This window comes from Lipotes vexillifer, unplaced genomic scaffold (genome assembly GCF_000442215.2).
Source record: "Lipotes vexillifer unplaced genomic scaffold, Lipotes_vexillifer_v1.1 scaffold470, whole genome shotgun sequence".
NCBI lineage: Eukaryota > Metazoa > Chordata > Mammalia > Artiodactyla > Lipotidae > Lipotes > Lipotes vexillifer.
Window position 1 is genome coordinate 1,781,838 of NW_006799533.1, and position 15,055 is coordinate 1,796,892.

The 15,055-nt window shown below is 40.2% G+C and overlaps 1 protein-coding gene across 1 annotated transcript in view; it reads left to right on the forward strand.

The window, feature by feature from the left end:
• Nucleotides 1-15,055, forward strand: part of NEK5 (NIMA related kinase 5) — a 61,491-nt gene that overhangs the window by 9,621 nt on the left and 36,815 nt on the right. The window contains 6 exon segments of the mRNA XM_007471682.1: nucleotides 7,612-7,695; nucleotides 8,548-8,648; nucleotides 10,660-10,743; nucleotides 10,827-10,897; nucleotides 11,963-12,049; nucleotides 13,926-13,980. Of these exon segments, the coding sequence (XP_007471744.1) occupies nucleotides 7,612-7,695; nucleotides 8,548-8,648; nucleotides 10,660-10,743; nucleotides 10,827-10,897; nucleotides 11,963-12,049; nucleotides 13,926-13,980 (482 nt within the window).

The following is a 15,055-nucleotide window of genomic DNA, read 5'->3' on the forward strand; positions in this document are numbered from 1 at the left end:
GCAGGAATGTTGCCTAGATATCTTCAAGCACCATCAGGGGTGTAAAAATCAGTAAATAAATTTTAAAAGCTATTTTTTGAGCTTTTACACTGTGCAGGGCACTGTGTTTCTTGCAAATTAAAACCACTGCATTCAAAATAGCTCTCTGTGTTTCTTGCAAATTAAAACTGGATACATTCCTTAAAAGAGCTCTCGGGACACCTCCAAGGTCTTTCTGGGAGCTGAGAGTAAATGTGAGCCGGGAACTGAGTTGTACCGAGCAACTTTTAAGGGGCAGCCGCTGAATAAGGTGCCTTGTATTCCTGTTCATTGATTCCTAACAGCTACGCCATTAGACAGTCTTCCTTTTCCTCATTCTGTGGGTTATGATTGTGGCTCCCTGTGACTGGTAAGTCCTGCTCATCGTCAGGCCTTCTCTGAGATCCCAATTCACGTTACAGCCCCCTTTACTGATCTCGCCAGCACTTTTGTACTGTGTGTGTATGTTCATATACGCCATTAGGAACTGTCTAATATTTGTCTCCCTTTAAGACAGTAAACATAACAAATTCTTTTGCTCACCACTTGCTCCTCAGCATGTGACACATAGTAGGTGCTCATACACGTTTGCTGAATGAGTGCCTAGACTGGGCCATTTAGGAGAGTGGAGTAGGTCTTTTTTTTAATTGATTAATTAATTTTTTGGGCTGCACCCCACTGCATGCAGCAGCGGTCCCCAACCTTTTTGGCACCAGGGACCAGTTTCGTGGAAGACAATTTTTCCACGGACCGGGGGTGGGGTGGGGGGATGGTTTTGGGATGATTCAAGTGCATTCCATTTATTGTGCACTTTATCTCTATTATTATTACATTGTAATATGTAATGAAATAGTTAACTCACCATAATGCTGACAGGAGGCGGAGCTTAGGCGGTAATGCGAGCGGTGGGGAGTGGCTGTAAATGCGGATGAAGCTTCGCTCACTCTTTCTCCCCTCACCTTCTGCCGTGTGACCCGGTTCCTAACAGGCCACGGACCGCTAGTGGTCCATGGCCCCAGGGTTGGGGACCCCTGGCATGCAGAATCTTAGTTCCCCAGCCAGGGGTCGAACCCGTGCCCCCTGCAGTGGAAGCACAGAGTCTTAACTACTGGACCGACAGGGAAGTCCCTGGAGTATGTCTTTACACCATGCAAAATGGATATTTGAGGATGGTTTACGCTGGATACCATTATAAAATTAGAGGTCATTTTTTACAGCAGAAATAACCTTCACTGACTTCATTTATGTTGTAAGCTTAAACTTTCTTATGACAGCCTTTTCCTTTTCTTAACTAGAGCACCTCTGTGTTTAGGAAAACTAGAGCTATTGTGAGGGCTTTGAGTTTGCCTGGCAGTTTGTTGGGACTTGAAACACTGAGCTTATCTGAAAGCCTCAGAGGTTCTTGCAACACCTGACCGTAGAGAGTTGGGGGAAAGCCTTTGTTTACCCTCAGACAGCTCACCTCTGAACAGAAGAACCCTGCCTCTCGTTCATTAATTGTTTGTCTATAGAAAGTAGAAGTTTTCATAAGTGTGAAGCAACATGAGAAAAATAAGAGAATGTAGTAAGATTTTCCTAAGGCTAAATTAATTCCACTTAAATTCCTTCAGTAAGTTTTTATCAAGTACCTATAATTTGCTAGGCATGGTCTAGGTAAAATAGGCCCAAATCCCTGCACTGCTGTTTTCTGTTGCTGTATAACCAGCGAACACGAATTTAATGGCTTAAACAGGCACCCACTTATCCTCTCCCAATTCCTCTAGCTCGGAAGCCTGGGCTGGGCTTAGGTGGATTCTCTGCACAGGGTTTCACATAGTTGAAATCAAGGTGTCAGCTGTGTCTGCAACCTCATCTGAGGCCGAGTTCTCTTCCAGGCTTATTCCGGCTGTTGGCAGGTTTCATTTACTGCAACTGTAGGACTGAGGTGTCTGCTTTCTTGCTGGCTGTTAACTGGGGGTGATTCTCTGTTTCTAGAGACCAACCTCCCTTCCCTGGCATGTGGCCCCTTCAATAGGCCCTCTCCAGCTGGAATCTCTCACTTCTGTTTCTGATTTCCAGACCCAGATTTAAGTGGCTTTTGTGATTAGGTCAAGCCCAGGTGTATAATCTCTTTCTATTAACTCAGAGTCAGCTGTTTAGTAACTTTAATTATATCAGCACATCCCCTTTGCTATGTAACATAATCATGGGAGTGATATCCCATATTTACAGGTTACACTCTCGCTCAAGGGGAGAGAGTTCACAGGGTGTGTGCGTTAGGGCCACCTGAGAATTCTGCCTGCTCTACAACTGTGGAGTTTACGTTCCAGGGGTAAAATGTGGGGAGAGACAGACAATAAATGTAAACATAATTAATAAGTACAGTATATGCAGGTTAGAAGTTGATAAGTGCTGTGGAATAATAAAATAGGGGGAGGCAGGAGTGGAGGGAAGAATTGTAAATCGGGTGGTCAGGACAGGCCTTGCTGTGAAGGTGACATTTGAGCACAGATTGAGGAGTCCTGCTAACATCTGGAGAAGAGCTTTCCAGGCAAGGAGAACAGCCACTGCAAAGGCCTGACGTGTTAAAGGACTAGCCAGGAGGCTTTGGGGAAAGGCCATCTGCTATTGGCCCTGAGCACCTCTGCATGTTTTTGCTGGATATGCCAAGAATTGCCAAGCCCTGACCGAGAGGTGGCTTGTTTACTGCTCACTGTAAAAGCAGTCGATTCCTCAAGTGCAGTGTTCCTCTCCTGTAGTGTAGCCACTGCGTGCGCAGCTGTCCATCTAGGCTCTGGGGATTTGGGAGACATAGAACGAGGGCTAACATGAGGCTCTGACAGCTGCTTTTGCCAAGAGTAATAAAGTCCTTTGTCTCTGGCCCAGGACTCTCGTGTCTTCTGCCAGCATCCATGACATAGTCACAGGCTGGTAAGTAGGGCAGAATCTCACACCTGTAGCAGAAGCCACTGTGGGTGCAGTGCAGTGAGCAAGGGGGCATAGCAGAAGATATTTTTACTCTTTCTGCTGAGTCTGTGTTCCTCCCATTGGTTGTAAGATACATTATTATGTGCTGATGAAAAGGAAAGATACTGCCCATTAGACTATGACACTATACTTTCATATCACAATTTTTATTTTATATGTATTAAAAGAGCTCTTTTAGACTTGTTTAAACAGAGTTTTGCTTTCTATTACTCTTGTACGTTCATAAAAAGGGAAATACGAGCAGATTAAATTGGTTAAGATAGTCTAAACATTAATGAGGCTGGGGGACACGTGGCTGCTCGAGGCGGAATCCTGGTGTGTCTCGCTTTGTCAGGCAAAGCAATAAAGCTATTCTCTTCTACTTCACCCAAAATAAAAAACAAAAAACAAAAATTAATGAGGCCGTGATGACATCAAGACTGCTGGGCCCACAGTCACCAACTGGAAGATGCCAATGTCTGTAAGACATAATCCTGATTTTTTTAAAGGGCATTTTAGAATAAATTAATTATAATAATTGTTCTTTAAGTGTTGGAATTTGGCAAGACAAAGGTTGCAACCCTGAAGTTAGTGCCCTCTAATAGTTTTGAAAGGTCAGTGACCCATGAGCTTTATAGTTCCAGAAACTCCTGCCCTAGAGGGTGCCGTGCACTTCCTTTTTGGATATTATTTTTTTCTCCTTTCTGCATTTTAAAATATTATACATGCTTAAGACTAAACACAAATCCCACCCCCAAACCTAAAGTGATCTCTCTCTGGGACTTCCCGGGGGGTTCAGTGGTTAAGGCTCTGTGCTTCCACTGCAGGGGGCGCGGATTGGATCCCTGGTTGGGGAACTAAGATCCTGCAAGCCGCGTGGTGTGGCCACCCCAACCTGACAAATGTAGTTAAAACTAAATATAAAAAAAATAAAGTGATCTCTCTCACCTCTGCTCTGAGCACTTCTGAACTCTTACTGGCCGTTTCACTTATGTGGCATTTGTAATAAGCTGTGTTATAACGTTAGTGTATATTCTTTATTTCCCTCAGTGAGATTGGAAGTTCTGTGAGAACAAGGATTGTTTCTTATGCCTTTTCCCCTTCCTAAAGTGCTTAATTTTGTAAAACAGGTGGAAAATTTGAGAGCACAAATGACTTTTCCAGGCAGTTCTAACCCCATTAAATGTGAAATTAACAGTGGCTAGTGGGAAAAAAAGCATATTTAGAGCCAAATGATGCTCATCGACCTAAATAGTTCCCTCAAGATGGTTCGGCCATGATTAATCCTGCATTAGTCAATGAATTTCTTCCACTGAAAGCCCGTGTGAGGCTGAGTGAGTCAGATGTTGGTGGAAGGGAAGTAAAATGGAGCCCTTTTCCCTTAGTTTCCTTCCTTTGATTTCCCCATGGTTTTGAAATTGCCATCCCTTCATTGCTGTGTCAGCCCTTTCAATGACTGAGCTAAGACAAGTATTAATTCTCCCAAAAGTAATACTTTCCTGAAAGTAACTGATCTCTAGGTAATCAGGGTATGTCAGGAAACATCTCAAAACCCTTCCTGCAATAATATACAATGGAGAAAAGACACTCTCTTCAATAAGTGGTACTTGGGAAAACTGGACAGCTACATGTAAAAGAATGAAATTAGAACACTCCCTAACACCATACACAAAAATAAACTCAAAATGGATTAAAGACCTAATGTAAGGCCAGACACTATGAAACTCTTAGAGGAGGCAGAACACCCTCTGACATAAATCGCAGCAAGATCTTTTTTGATCCACTCCCTAGAGTAATGAAAATAAAAACAAAAGTAAACAAATGGGACCTAATGAAACTTCAAAGCTTTTGCACAGCAAAGGAAACCATAAACAAGATGAAAAGACAACCCTCAGAATGGGAGATAGTATTTGCAAACGAAGTGACCGACAGGGATTAGTCTCCAAAATATACAAACAGCTCACGTAGCTCAATATCAAAAAAACAACCCAATCAAAAAATGGGCAGAAGATCTAAATAGACATTCCTCCAAAGAAGGCATACAAATGGCCAAAAAGCACATGAAAAGATGCTCAACATCACTAATTATTAGAGAAATGCAAATCAAAACTACAATGAGGTATCACCTCACACCAGTCAGAATGGCCATCATAAAAAATTTACAAGCGGGCTTCCCTGGTGGCGCAGTGGTTGAGAGTCCGCCTGCCGATGCAGGGGACACAGGTTCGTGCCCCAGTCCAGAAAGATCCCACATGCCGCGGAGAGGCTGGGCCCGTGAGCCATGGCCGCTGAGCCTGCACATCCGGAGCCTGTGCTCCGCAACGGGAGAGGCCACAACAGTGAGAGGCCCGCATACGGCAAAAAAAAAAAAAAAATTTACAAGCTAAATGCTGGAGAGGGTGTGGAGAAAAGGGAACCCTCCTACACTGTTGATGGGAATGTGTAAATCAGTGCAGCCACTGTGGAGAACAGTATGGAAGTTCCTTACTGGTACAGCTACCATATGATCTAGCAATCCCATTCCTGGGCATATATCCAGAGAAAACCATAATTTGAAAAGATACATGCACCCCAATGTTCATTGCAGCACTGTTTACAATAACCAGGACATGGAAGCAACCTAAATGTCCATTGACAAAGGAATGGTTAAAGAAGATATGGTACATATATACAATGGAATATTACTCAGCCATAAAAAAGAATGAAATAATGCCCTTTGCAGCAACATGGATGGACCTAGAGATTATCATACTAAGTGAAATAAGTCAGACAGAGAAAGACAAATATCATATGGTATCTCTCATATGTGGAATCTAAAATAATGGTATAAATGAACTTATTTACAAAACAGAAATAGAGTCACAGATGTAGAAAACAAACTTATGGTTACCGAGAGGGAAAGCGGGGGGAGAGAAAAATTGGGAGATTGGGATTGACATATACACACTACTATATATAAAATAGATAACCAATAAGGACCTACTGTATAGCACAGGGAACTCAGTACTCTGTAATGGCCTATATAGGAAAAGAATCTAAAAAAGAGTGGATATATGTATATGTATAACTGATTCACTTTGCTGTACACCTGAAACTAACATAACATTGTAAATGAACTATACTCCAGTAAAAAAAATTTTAAAAACCCAACAAAACAAACAAAAAACAAAAAACCAAAACCCTTCTTGGACTCTCCGGTCTTTCCTTCATGGCCTCTTGTTCTCTCTGCCTGTGTGTGTGCAGACTTCTGTTGTAACTCTTCTCACATATATTGACTGATGCCCCATCTAGACTGTCACCTCCTTCTCAGGAAGGATAGCTTATTTGCTTTTTATTTTTATTTGCCTTTTATTCCTAGCACAGCGTTCCTTAGCACGTCTTCAATAAAAGTTTGTTGATGAGTGAATGGATCTGTCCCTTTAAGAGGGGAGGTGGACCAATGGGAGTGTTCTGTGAAAGAAGCACTCAGTTTGTGAATGAGGAGCAACCAAGGGCAGATGCTGTAGCGCCTTTAAAGTTGGCTTAAGCCAACCTAAGTGTCCATCAACAGATGAATGGATAAAGAAGATGCGGCATATATATATACAATGGAATGTTACTCAGCCATAAAAAGAAACGAAATTGAGTTATTTGTAGTGAGGTGGATGGACCTAGAGTCTGTTTGTAATACAGAGTGAAGTAAGTCAGAAAGAGAAAAACAAATACCGTATGCTAACACATATATATGGAATCTAAAAAAAAAAAAAAATGGTTCTGATGAACCTAAGGGCACGACAGGAATAGAGATGCAGACAGAGAGAATGGACTTGAGGACACGGGGAGGGGGAAGGGTAAGCTGGGACAAAGTGAGAGAGTGGCATGGACATATATACACTACTAAATGTAAAATAGATAGCTAGTGGGAAGCAGCCGCATGGCACAGGGAGACCAGCTCGGTGCTTTGTGTCCACCTAGAGGGGTGGGATAGGGAGGGTGGGAGGGAGATGCAAGAGGGAGGGGATATGGGGGGGATATATGTATATGTATAGTTGATTCACTTTGTTATAGAGCAGAAACTAACACACCATTGTAAAGCAATTATACTCTAATAAAGATGTTAAAAAAATAATAAAGTTGGCTTAAGCTACTTGGAAGAAAGAGGTAGCAAATGATAGATATTTGGCAAGAGATTCTGACGTTGAATGAATACTTAATAATTACAGGGCAAAATACTAGAAAGATTAACACTTGCTGATAAGCCTGCTTTTGTGCGATCATTTTGTGTTCCTTAGATGTTTTTATGAAACCACTCCACAAACCTTTATTAAGCCCCTTCCATGTGCCAGGTACAGGGAATACAAAAGTACTAAGTATGGAGTTTGTCTTCAGGGAACCCGCAAACTAGTGGGAGAAACAAACAAGTTAGTAGAAGCCCTTATTCTAACAAGAACCCATCTGGTAGTTGTTTGGTTAAAGAAAAAAGCTGATTAAGCAGGAAGTCATACAAACTTATTTTAATCTATAAATACACAATCATTTGCCAAACTTCTGACGTAAGACCAAGGCCTTGTCTTTGATTATGAGTCCACCGATTGGAGTTCGGAATATTCTTTCTTACACAGAGCTCCCCCCACCCCCAACTTATAATTTCCAATTTCTTTTCTTTAGACTGGAGTAAGAATTTACAGATTCTCTCTGTGCACAGTCTTATGAAAGCTTCCCTGTTATTTTCCACTGCTTCCACCCAACATTTAGCTCAGTGACTTTTTTTTTTTTTTTTAGCTACTCACTTTTACTGAGTCCTCCACGGGATTCAATGTAGTTTTTGTAGAAATAATCACATCTTCCTTTTCCCATTCATCTTTCATCAGTTGATATAATAGTTACAATAGCAAGTATAATTGGCATAAACAAATTAGGGAATGAACACAATGATCTTGGTAAGAATCAGTGGGAGCAGAGGTACCCGGGCATAGGTGAGGCCAGAAGCCACCAGGGTAACCTTGAGCGGGCAGCGGTCATGAAGAGTACCCTTCAATCTAGTGAGTAGGCCAGGCAGAGATCAGTTAGAAGCGTGTCTACTGTAGTCAACAACATGGTTGAATAAGCCCCATATAAGTAAAAGTTTATGCCCAAATTCAAGGGTGTATTAATTCTTCCTGAGGTGTTGAAAAAGATTCACAGCTGCTTTTTTATAGCAGATTTCCAGTTTCCTGCAGGAATGTATTAAAAATAATTGCTCTCATTTATTGAACTCTCATTATGTGCAGGTATTGCTCTAAGTATGTGACATGGATTAAACCATTGAAAAGGTTAAATGAGGAAAGATAAAACAATCCCAAGAGGAGTTTCTATATTGTTATCTCCATCTTACAGATGAAATAACGAGGCACAGAGAAATTAAAATAACTTGCCCAGAGTCACAGAGCTAAGAAATTTAAGTGGTGAAGTGGGATTAGAGCCCAGTCCATCTTGATTCTACAGCCAGAGTTTTAAATATTATGTACTGCATTTTTCTGCTATATTCTCCACCTTCTAGAACTTAAAGGCAAATAATTAGTAAATATTTGAAACCCATCCAGCACCGAATGATGCCTTTTCTTATAGAGAACAACAGGCTGTTTATTGTGATGGAGTACTGTGATGGAGGGGATCTCATGAAAAGGATCAAAAAACAGCGGGGAGTGTTACTTAGTGAAGATCAGGTAAAAACTCTTCTAATTTGCCTTTTAATTTATATTGGGGGATTAAATTTATAATGTCATAAGTAATAGACTGTTTATATGAAGCATGCTTTGTGGAAGAGAAATTCAAACTATAAAATAATGGATCAGTATTCTTGATAGGTCTGGCCTAGAACATGTTTGCAATTGAACTTAAATTGAATCTCTTTTTGAGAGTGAACTTTGCTTGAGAAAGAACCGTGTCTTATTTTTGGACCATCTCATGTAGGATGCCTCTGAGATGAATCTTCATGGCGGAAAAGAAAAGTGAATGTGGATGTTCCTTAGCCATTTAAAATGTGATGTATTTATAGCTTCACTTTTCTTCCTTTTATCGTTGAGTACTCTTTTAAAATAGCTATCCCACTTTGCTAGGGAGCATAGAAGCTCTTCTTAGCAATGGCTATTTAGCTTCATTCGCTATTAAGAGAGAGGAGAGAAAAGGTGAAGAATAATGGCCTCAGGTCTCATTTTCTCTTTGCACAAACACATTTTTCTTCTATTCCCTGACCTCCCTTTGATACCCTCTTGGGAGTTGTACTCGGGAAGGAGACAGGTGTGTGGGGTGGGGACTGAAGAATTGGACTCAGGGCCTGTGTGATTGATGGGAAAGGCCACGGCCTCAGCCAGGGCACAGGAATGGCCTGCCATCTTTCTTTAGGGCATTTGTTTCTTCGTTCTCTTTTAGCATTCAAGAGCATCAGGCCCAAATAATTTCCTCCTAGAGTTAAATTGAATGTTGTGGGTTTCCCCGGTGGTGCAGTGCTTAAGAATCCACCTGCCAGTGCAGGGGACACGGGTTCGAGCCCTGGTCTGGAAAGATCCCACATGCCGCGGAACAACTAAGCCCGTGTGCCACAACTACTGAGCCTGCGCTCTAGAGCTCGCGAGCCCCGACTACTGAGCCCGCATGCCACAACTACTGAAGCCCATGCACCTAGAGCCCATGCTCCACAACAAGAGAAGCCACTGCAAGAGAAGCCCGCACACCACAACGAAGAGTAGCCCCCGCTCACCGAAACTAGAGAAAGCCCGTGTGCAGCAACAAAGACCCAACGCAGCCAAAAAAAAAAAATTGAATGTTGTGAATGTATGAATGATTAAAGAATCAGTATCTCTAACCTCTGTAAATTTAATCAAGCATTCTCCCTGTGCTCATCTACATTATATATTAAATTCTGTATTTGTAGAAACCCTTCTTTCTTCCTATCTAGGTATTATTTTGCTGCATTTAATAAAAATACTTTTCTCTACACAATTTTGAACTACATTTCCCGTTTAGGGGAAAGAACTAAAATTACAACTGAATCTTAGTATCTGGAATGTAGCTTTTTTTTCTATTGTTTTCCTCTCTGTGTATAATTTGGTGGACAAAGAATCATTGCAATTTTAGAGTCATTTAAATAAATCTCTATAGGTATAGACATAGTTTAATAAAGAGGCTCATGGCCAGCTAAGAAAATCATATCTAAGAAATAAAATTAAACTTTAAAAAGTTTAAAAGTAAAATATTTCTTAGTTTTATATTATATACTTGTGTGTTGATATTTCATTAAAAATTTTAATAACCTCACAGATTCTCCACTTTTTCCTCTTTCTCTCTTTGCCCTTGACACCTTCCTTCCACTGAAAAGGAAAAAGCAGTGGCACTAGGGTTATCAGGAAACAGAGCTGCTTGTCTACTCTGCTGATGCAGTTAGCAACCCAATGTTAAGGAAAAAGATCATGACTTGCCTCCCTCTCTTTCTTTGTTCTGTTTATCTTTCTCTGTGTGCGGTGTTCCTTTTCATACCAACACATTTGGATTGCCTTTTCACACCTCCATGTTTCTAACTGTAAAAAGAAAATAGTACGATAAGATGGTATACCTATAAGCTTCATTCATATAACCACACACACAAGTATATTATTCCTCTCTTCTTGTATGTTACCATGAAGACATTTCAGTCATCACCAGACTCCTCACCAGTTTTGTTTCATGTTCCCTCTACAGATTCTGAGTTGGTTTGTACAGATTTCTCTAGGAGTGAAACGTCTTCATGACAGGAAGATCTTACACAGGGACATAAAAACACAGGTAACAGTTCAGAGACAAAATCAAGACAGATCTTTTGTTTTCTTGAAATATCTCCAGCAACATAGCATTTTCTCCACTTACAGAACATTTTTCTTAGCAAGAATGGAATGGTTGCAAAGCTTGGGGACTTTGGTATTGCAAGAGTCCTGAACAAGTAAGTACTTTTTAAAAACATTTTCTTTCTGATCGTAACAGCCAAAATATGTATTTTTAGTTATCATGAATTAAGATATTAAGAGCTTGGTTTCCCAAGAATTTTTGATAACTGTTTATATAAGTGTATTAAATCATTCAGATGCTACTTTGTCTGAGATTAAAATTTGCGGGTAGGTATGAGAAGGATGGTGGCGATGTATAGTGTGATATAAGCTGATCAAATGAGATGTGACTGAAATGCGTATAAAGCTAGTGAGCGTTTCGTGAACCAGGCAAATTCACACGTGCTGGGGGGAATGTATTGATGCAGCTGTTTTGGAAGACAGTTTGGTGGTAATAAATATCAAGAGATTTTTAAATGTTCCATTTCTGAGAATTTATTCAAAGGGGATAATTTGAAATCTGGAATAACTTAAAGATGCCTAAGAATTGGGAAATGGTCACATTTCATAAAACGTAGCACAGCATGTACCTGAATATTATAAAGCCACTAACATTTATGATTTGGAAGACTTCTTGATAACGTGAGGACAAACTTTGTTATATTAAGTAAAAAAAAAAAAAAAGGAATTCTGAATTTTAAATATGCTATGATCACAGCTATGTGGAAAATATGCATGGAAAAAAAGACAAGAAGGAACTATGTCAGAATTTTAACCTAGTTGTTTGGGGGTTTTAAGATTCTGAGTAAATTTTTTCTTCTTTATTTACTTTTATGTTTTCCAAATTTTAAATCATGAGATTGCATTACTTTAGTCACTGGAAAGAGGAAAGTCTTTACACGTGAGGGGTTTGCAATGTAACGGTGGTACCTCTCCGTGCAATCTTTAAGCCATAAAATTTTTTCTAATGTGTAGATTTTGGGGAGGTGAATTATAAGCTTAAAAATCAACGAATTTTATTACTATATTATTAATGTACAGTGTTTTGCTTTATTTTGGTATGTGAACACATCAAATTTTGTGTCCACTTTTATACTTTTTTCTTGCATGTATGTGTATGTCTTAAGCCCTTTCTTCAGTAATACACTGTGTTATTTTATTATTTAATATAATTTTGCTAGTGCCATGGAACTTGCTAGAACTTGTGTTGGAACACCTTACTACTTGTCCCCAGAGATCTGTCAGAATAAACCCTACAACAATAAAACGTGAGTTGCTGACTTTTGGTTCGAAAGTCGCAGTAAAATCTGATGCATTCTTTCTTATGGTGCTTTTGTAATTTCATTTTCTTCACCTGTGAAATGAGGATCCCAGTGACTGTCTCTGACCACTTCAGTGTTCTCTGAAGCTTTTGAACTTATTTAGAAAAAAGACATTTCTTTTGAAGATGCAAGTGATAGAAAGAATGACATTGAAAATCGCAGTCACTGTGATGTCCATCTGTGTATTTGATTCTCATGCTTTCTAAGCCCTGTTTAGCCTATTGCAGGAAAGTGTTGTAAATGGGTCAGAAGACGGTGAGGCTGGTGACTGAGTACTGGTTTAGCAGCCAGGAATCCTAATATTGACTCAGTCGGCAATTTGACCAAGTCAGTCCATCTCTGTGGGCCTCAGTTCCCCTAACTGCGACAAAGAGAGCTGGTAATTGTTAAGGCATAGGTAGATAGGTAATTTGTTAAGGCATCTTCCAGCTTTAAAATTCAGCTAGCTTTTATGCATGTGGTACCAGAGCATACTGTCAGGAATAACAATATTAATAGACACAGTGATAAAAGATGAAGATGAGTTAGTTTTTACTTCCATGGAAGGAGAAGGAAAAATGTTCACTTTTCAAAGCTGTCTGCCCGTTGAACCGGTTGGCTTTGCAGGAAGACTGAGCTTCTTTGTGGAGTTAATTGTCTGTTTGTTTAGGAGAACACCCAAGGAATATTTGGCTGTTTTACTTTGAAAGAGAGGGCAAAGCCCTAAAAAAGAATGGTAAACATTTCTCCACATGGTGAAAGAGCAGGCATTTCTTGGAGACAGCCTCTGACTTAGAGAAGGGGTTTGGCCTCAAGCTGAGCAGGAATGCAGCTTGTGCAGCCGGGGTAGAAGGGCAGGCTGTCCAGAGCCGAGCACAGTGCTACAGAGACCCCCTAGCTCCGCAGCATTGCTTTGTTTCCTTGTACTGCTTTTTTTAAGGATTTGAGTCAACATTTAAATATGCTGGTCTGATGCTTTCAATAATTGGAAGATCCTAGCAGTAACTGTTATGAAACCAGATTCATTTGCCTGATGAACAGACGAGCCAAATGCTGAGGCACCGAGGTTTGCAGCAGAGAAAGGGTTTATTCACAGGGCAGCCAAATGAGGAGACTGGAGTACAAGTCTTAGATCTGCCTCCCTGAAGGTGAGCGGCTTGAGATATTTATGTGTGGTCTTCGGCGTCGTCTTGGGCGTGGGGCAAGAGGATTGGAGGTAGGGAAGGGGTGAGGTAACTGGTGTTCTGGATGGACGTATCTGAGTTACATCCGTCTTCATGGGATGCGTGTTCAAAAATGGAGGTGTTTAGCATGATCAGAGGGCGGTGTTTTGGGCCCTCTGAGGTCAAAATGTCATTCACTGGACACCTGCACAGGCCTAGTTTTAGCACATGTTTTTCAAGTTCATTGAGTACCAGATGCCCTGGTCATCACTTAATCTAACTTTGGTTTTGTCAATAGCCTTGAGTAGAATATTCCTTTCGAAATCAAACAGATGTCACCCTTTCAATCAAACAAATCCATGTTTGAGTTCTACCTTCCTCCTCCAAATTGCTCAAAATTCCGCACAGGTACACACTTTCTTCGAGCCCATCACATGAAGTGAATATTGAGCCATCAGATTCTAGCAAAGCCTGTATACCTTTTCTTTGCTAGGATTCTGACAAACTACAAATTTTCCCTCTAGTCTTAGTAAGAAGTGATAATGTACTGAAAGCATTTGTGAAAACTTGTCAACCTATATAAAACTGTAAAGATGCACAAATATGATGCACTGTAAGGATAAAGGTTTTCATTGAGAATTATTGATATTTCTTAGCATGTCAACTCTTATCTTACCCAGGGATATTTGGTCTCTTGGCTGCGTCTTATATGAGCTCTGCACACTCAGACATCCTGTAAGTATATTAATCGCCAGATTAATCTTGAACTACTGAAAACTATATAAATGAAATTAACCTCTTGAGAGGAAAAGGTTAATGTTTGGTTTTATTAGATTGTTAAAAATTATATGGACAAGCTATTAACAAGAATGACAGCTCCATATATACTGACAAGGAAAGATATCCAAGCTATATTATAAAGTACAAAATCCGAGTTGGAGAATAGTACATGTAGCATATTTCCATGAAAATAAATTGTGTGTGAACATATCAATACATAATCAGCAAAGGGAAAAGGTGCATGGAGCGAAGATTGTAAGAAACCAGGCACAAGCTTCCAAGAGCCTTTCCCAGTAGAGTCACACAGGATGCACTGATTTCTCCAGCAACAAGTTGTGACAATACATGTGAAATGTTATCTACCAGGGAAGCTCATTCGAGACCCAGTGTCCAGGGTTTTTGTTGGGACTGGTCATGTAGGCACCTCTGCCTAGCAAGTGCCAAACTTCTCGATTCCCAGGAAGAAAGCAGGTATTCAGCATAATCCATGTTGTTTGCACAGTGTGGGGAAAAAGAGAGCCACTCGGAACATTTGGGGAATGGTGAGAACGCTCCTGAAATCCAAGTTCCCAGATGCCAGCCAAGGGCCAATGTAAGCAGGCCTTTCTAAGGATAGCAGTCTTAGACCATCTATGTTACCTCTTTTGTACACAGTTGTCGTTTTGTTGTTATTGTTATTATTATCATTATTTTCAAATAGTAAGTGTCAGATAGTAAGTGTCTAAGCCAAACCTGATCTTTCCTGCCACACCATTCTGCCCAACATTATCATTATGTGTAAATAATGATGATATCATACAGTGGAATGCTTTCTGGTTTATGAAGAATTTTTGAGGAAATGGTTTACGTTATGTTAATTTAAAAAGCAATATGTAAAATTTCATATTGTTATGATCTCAACTTTGTAAAATAAACATTATTTTTAAAAAGACTGGAAGGAAATATGCCTCTGGGTGGTGAAATTGTATGTATTTTCCCTGTTTATAATTTCCTATACTTTCCAGTTTTCTAGAATGAGTAAATATTTTGA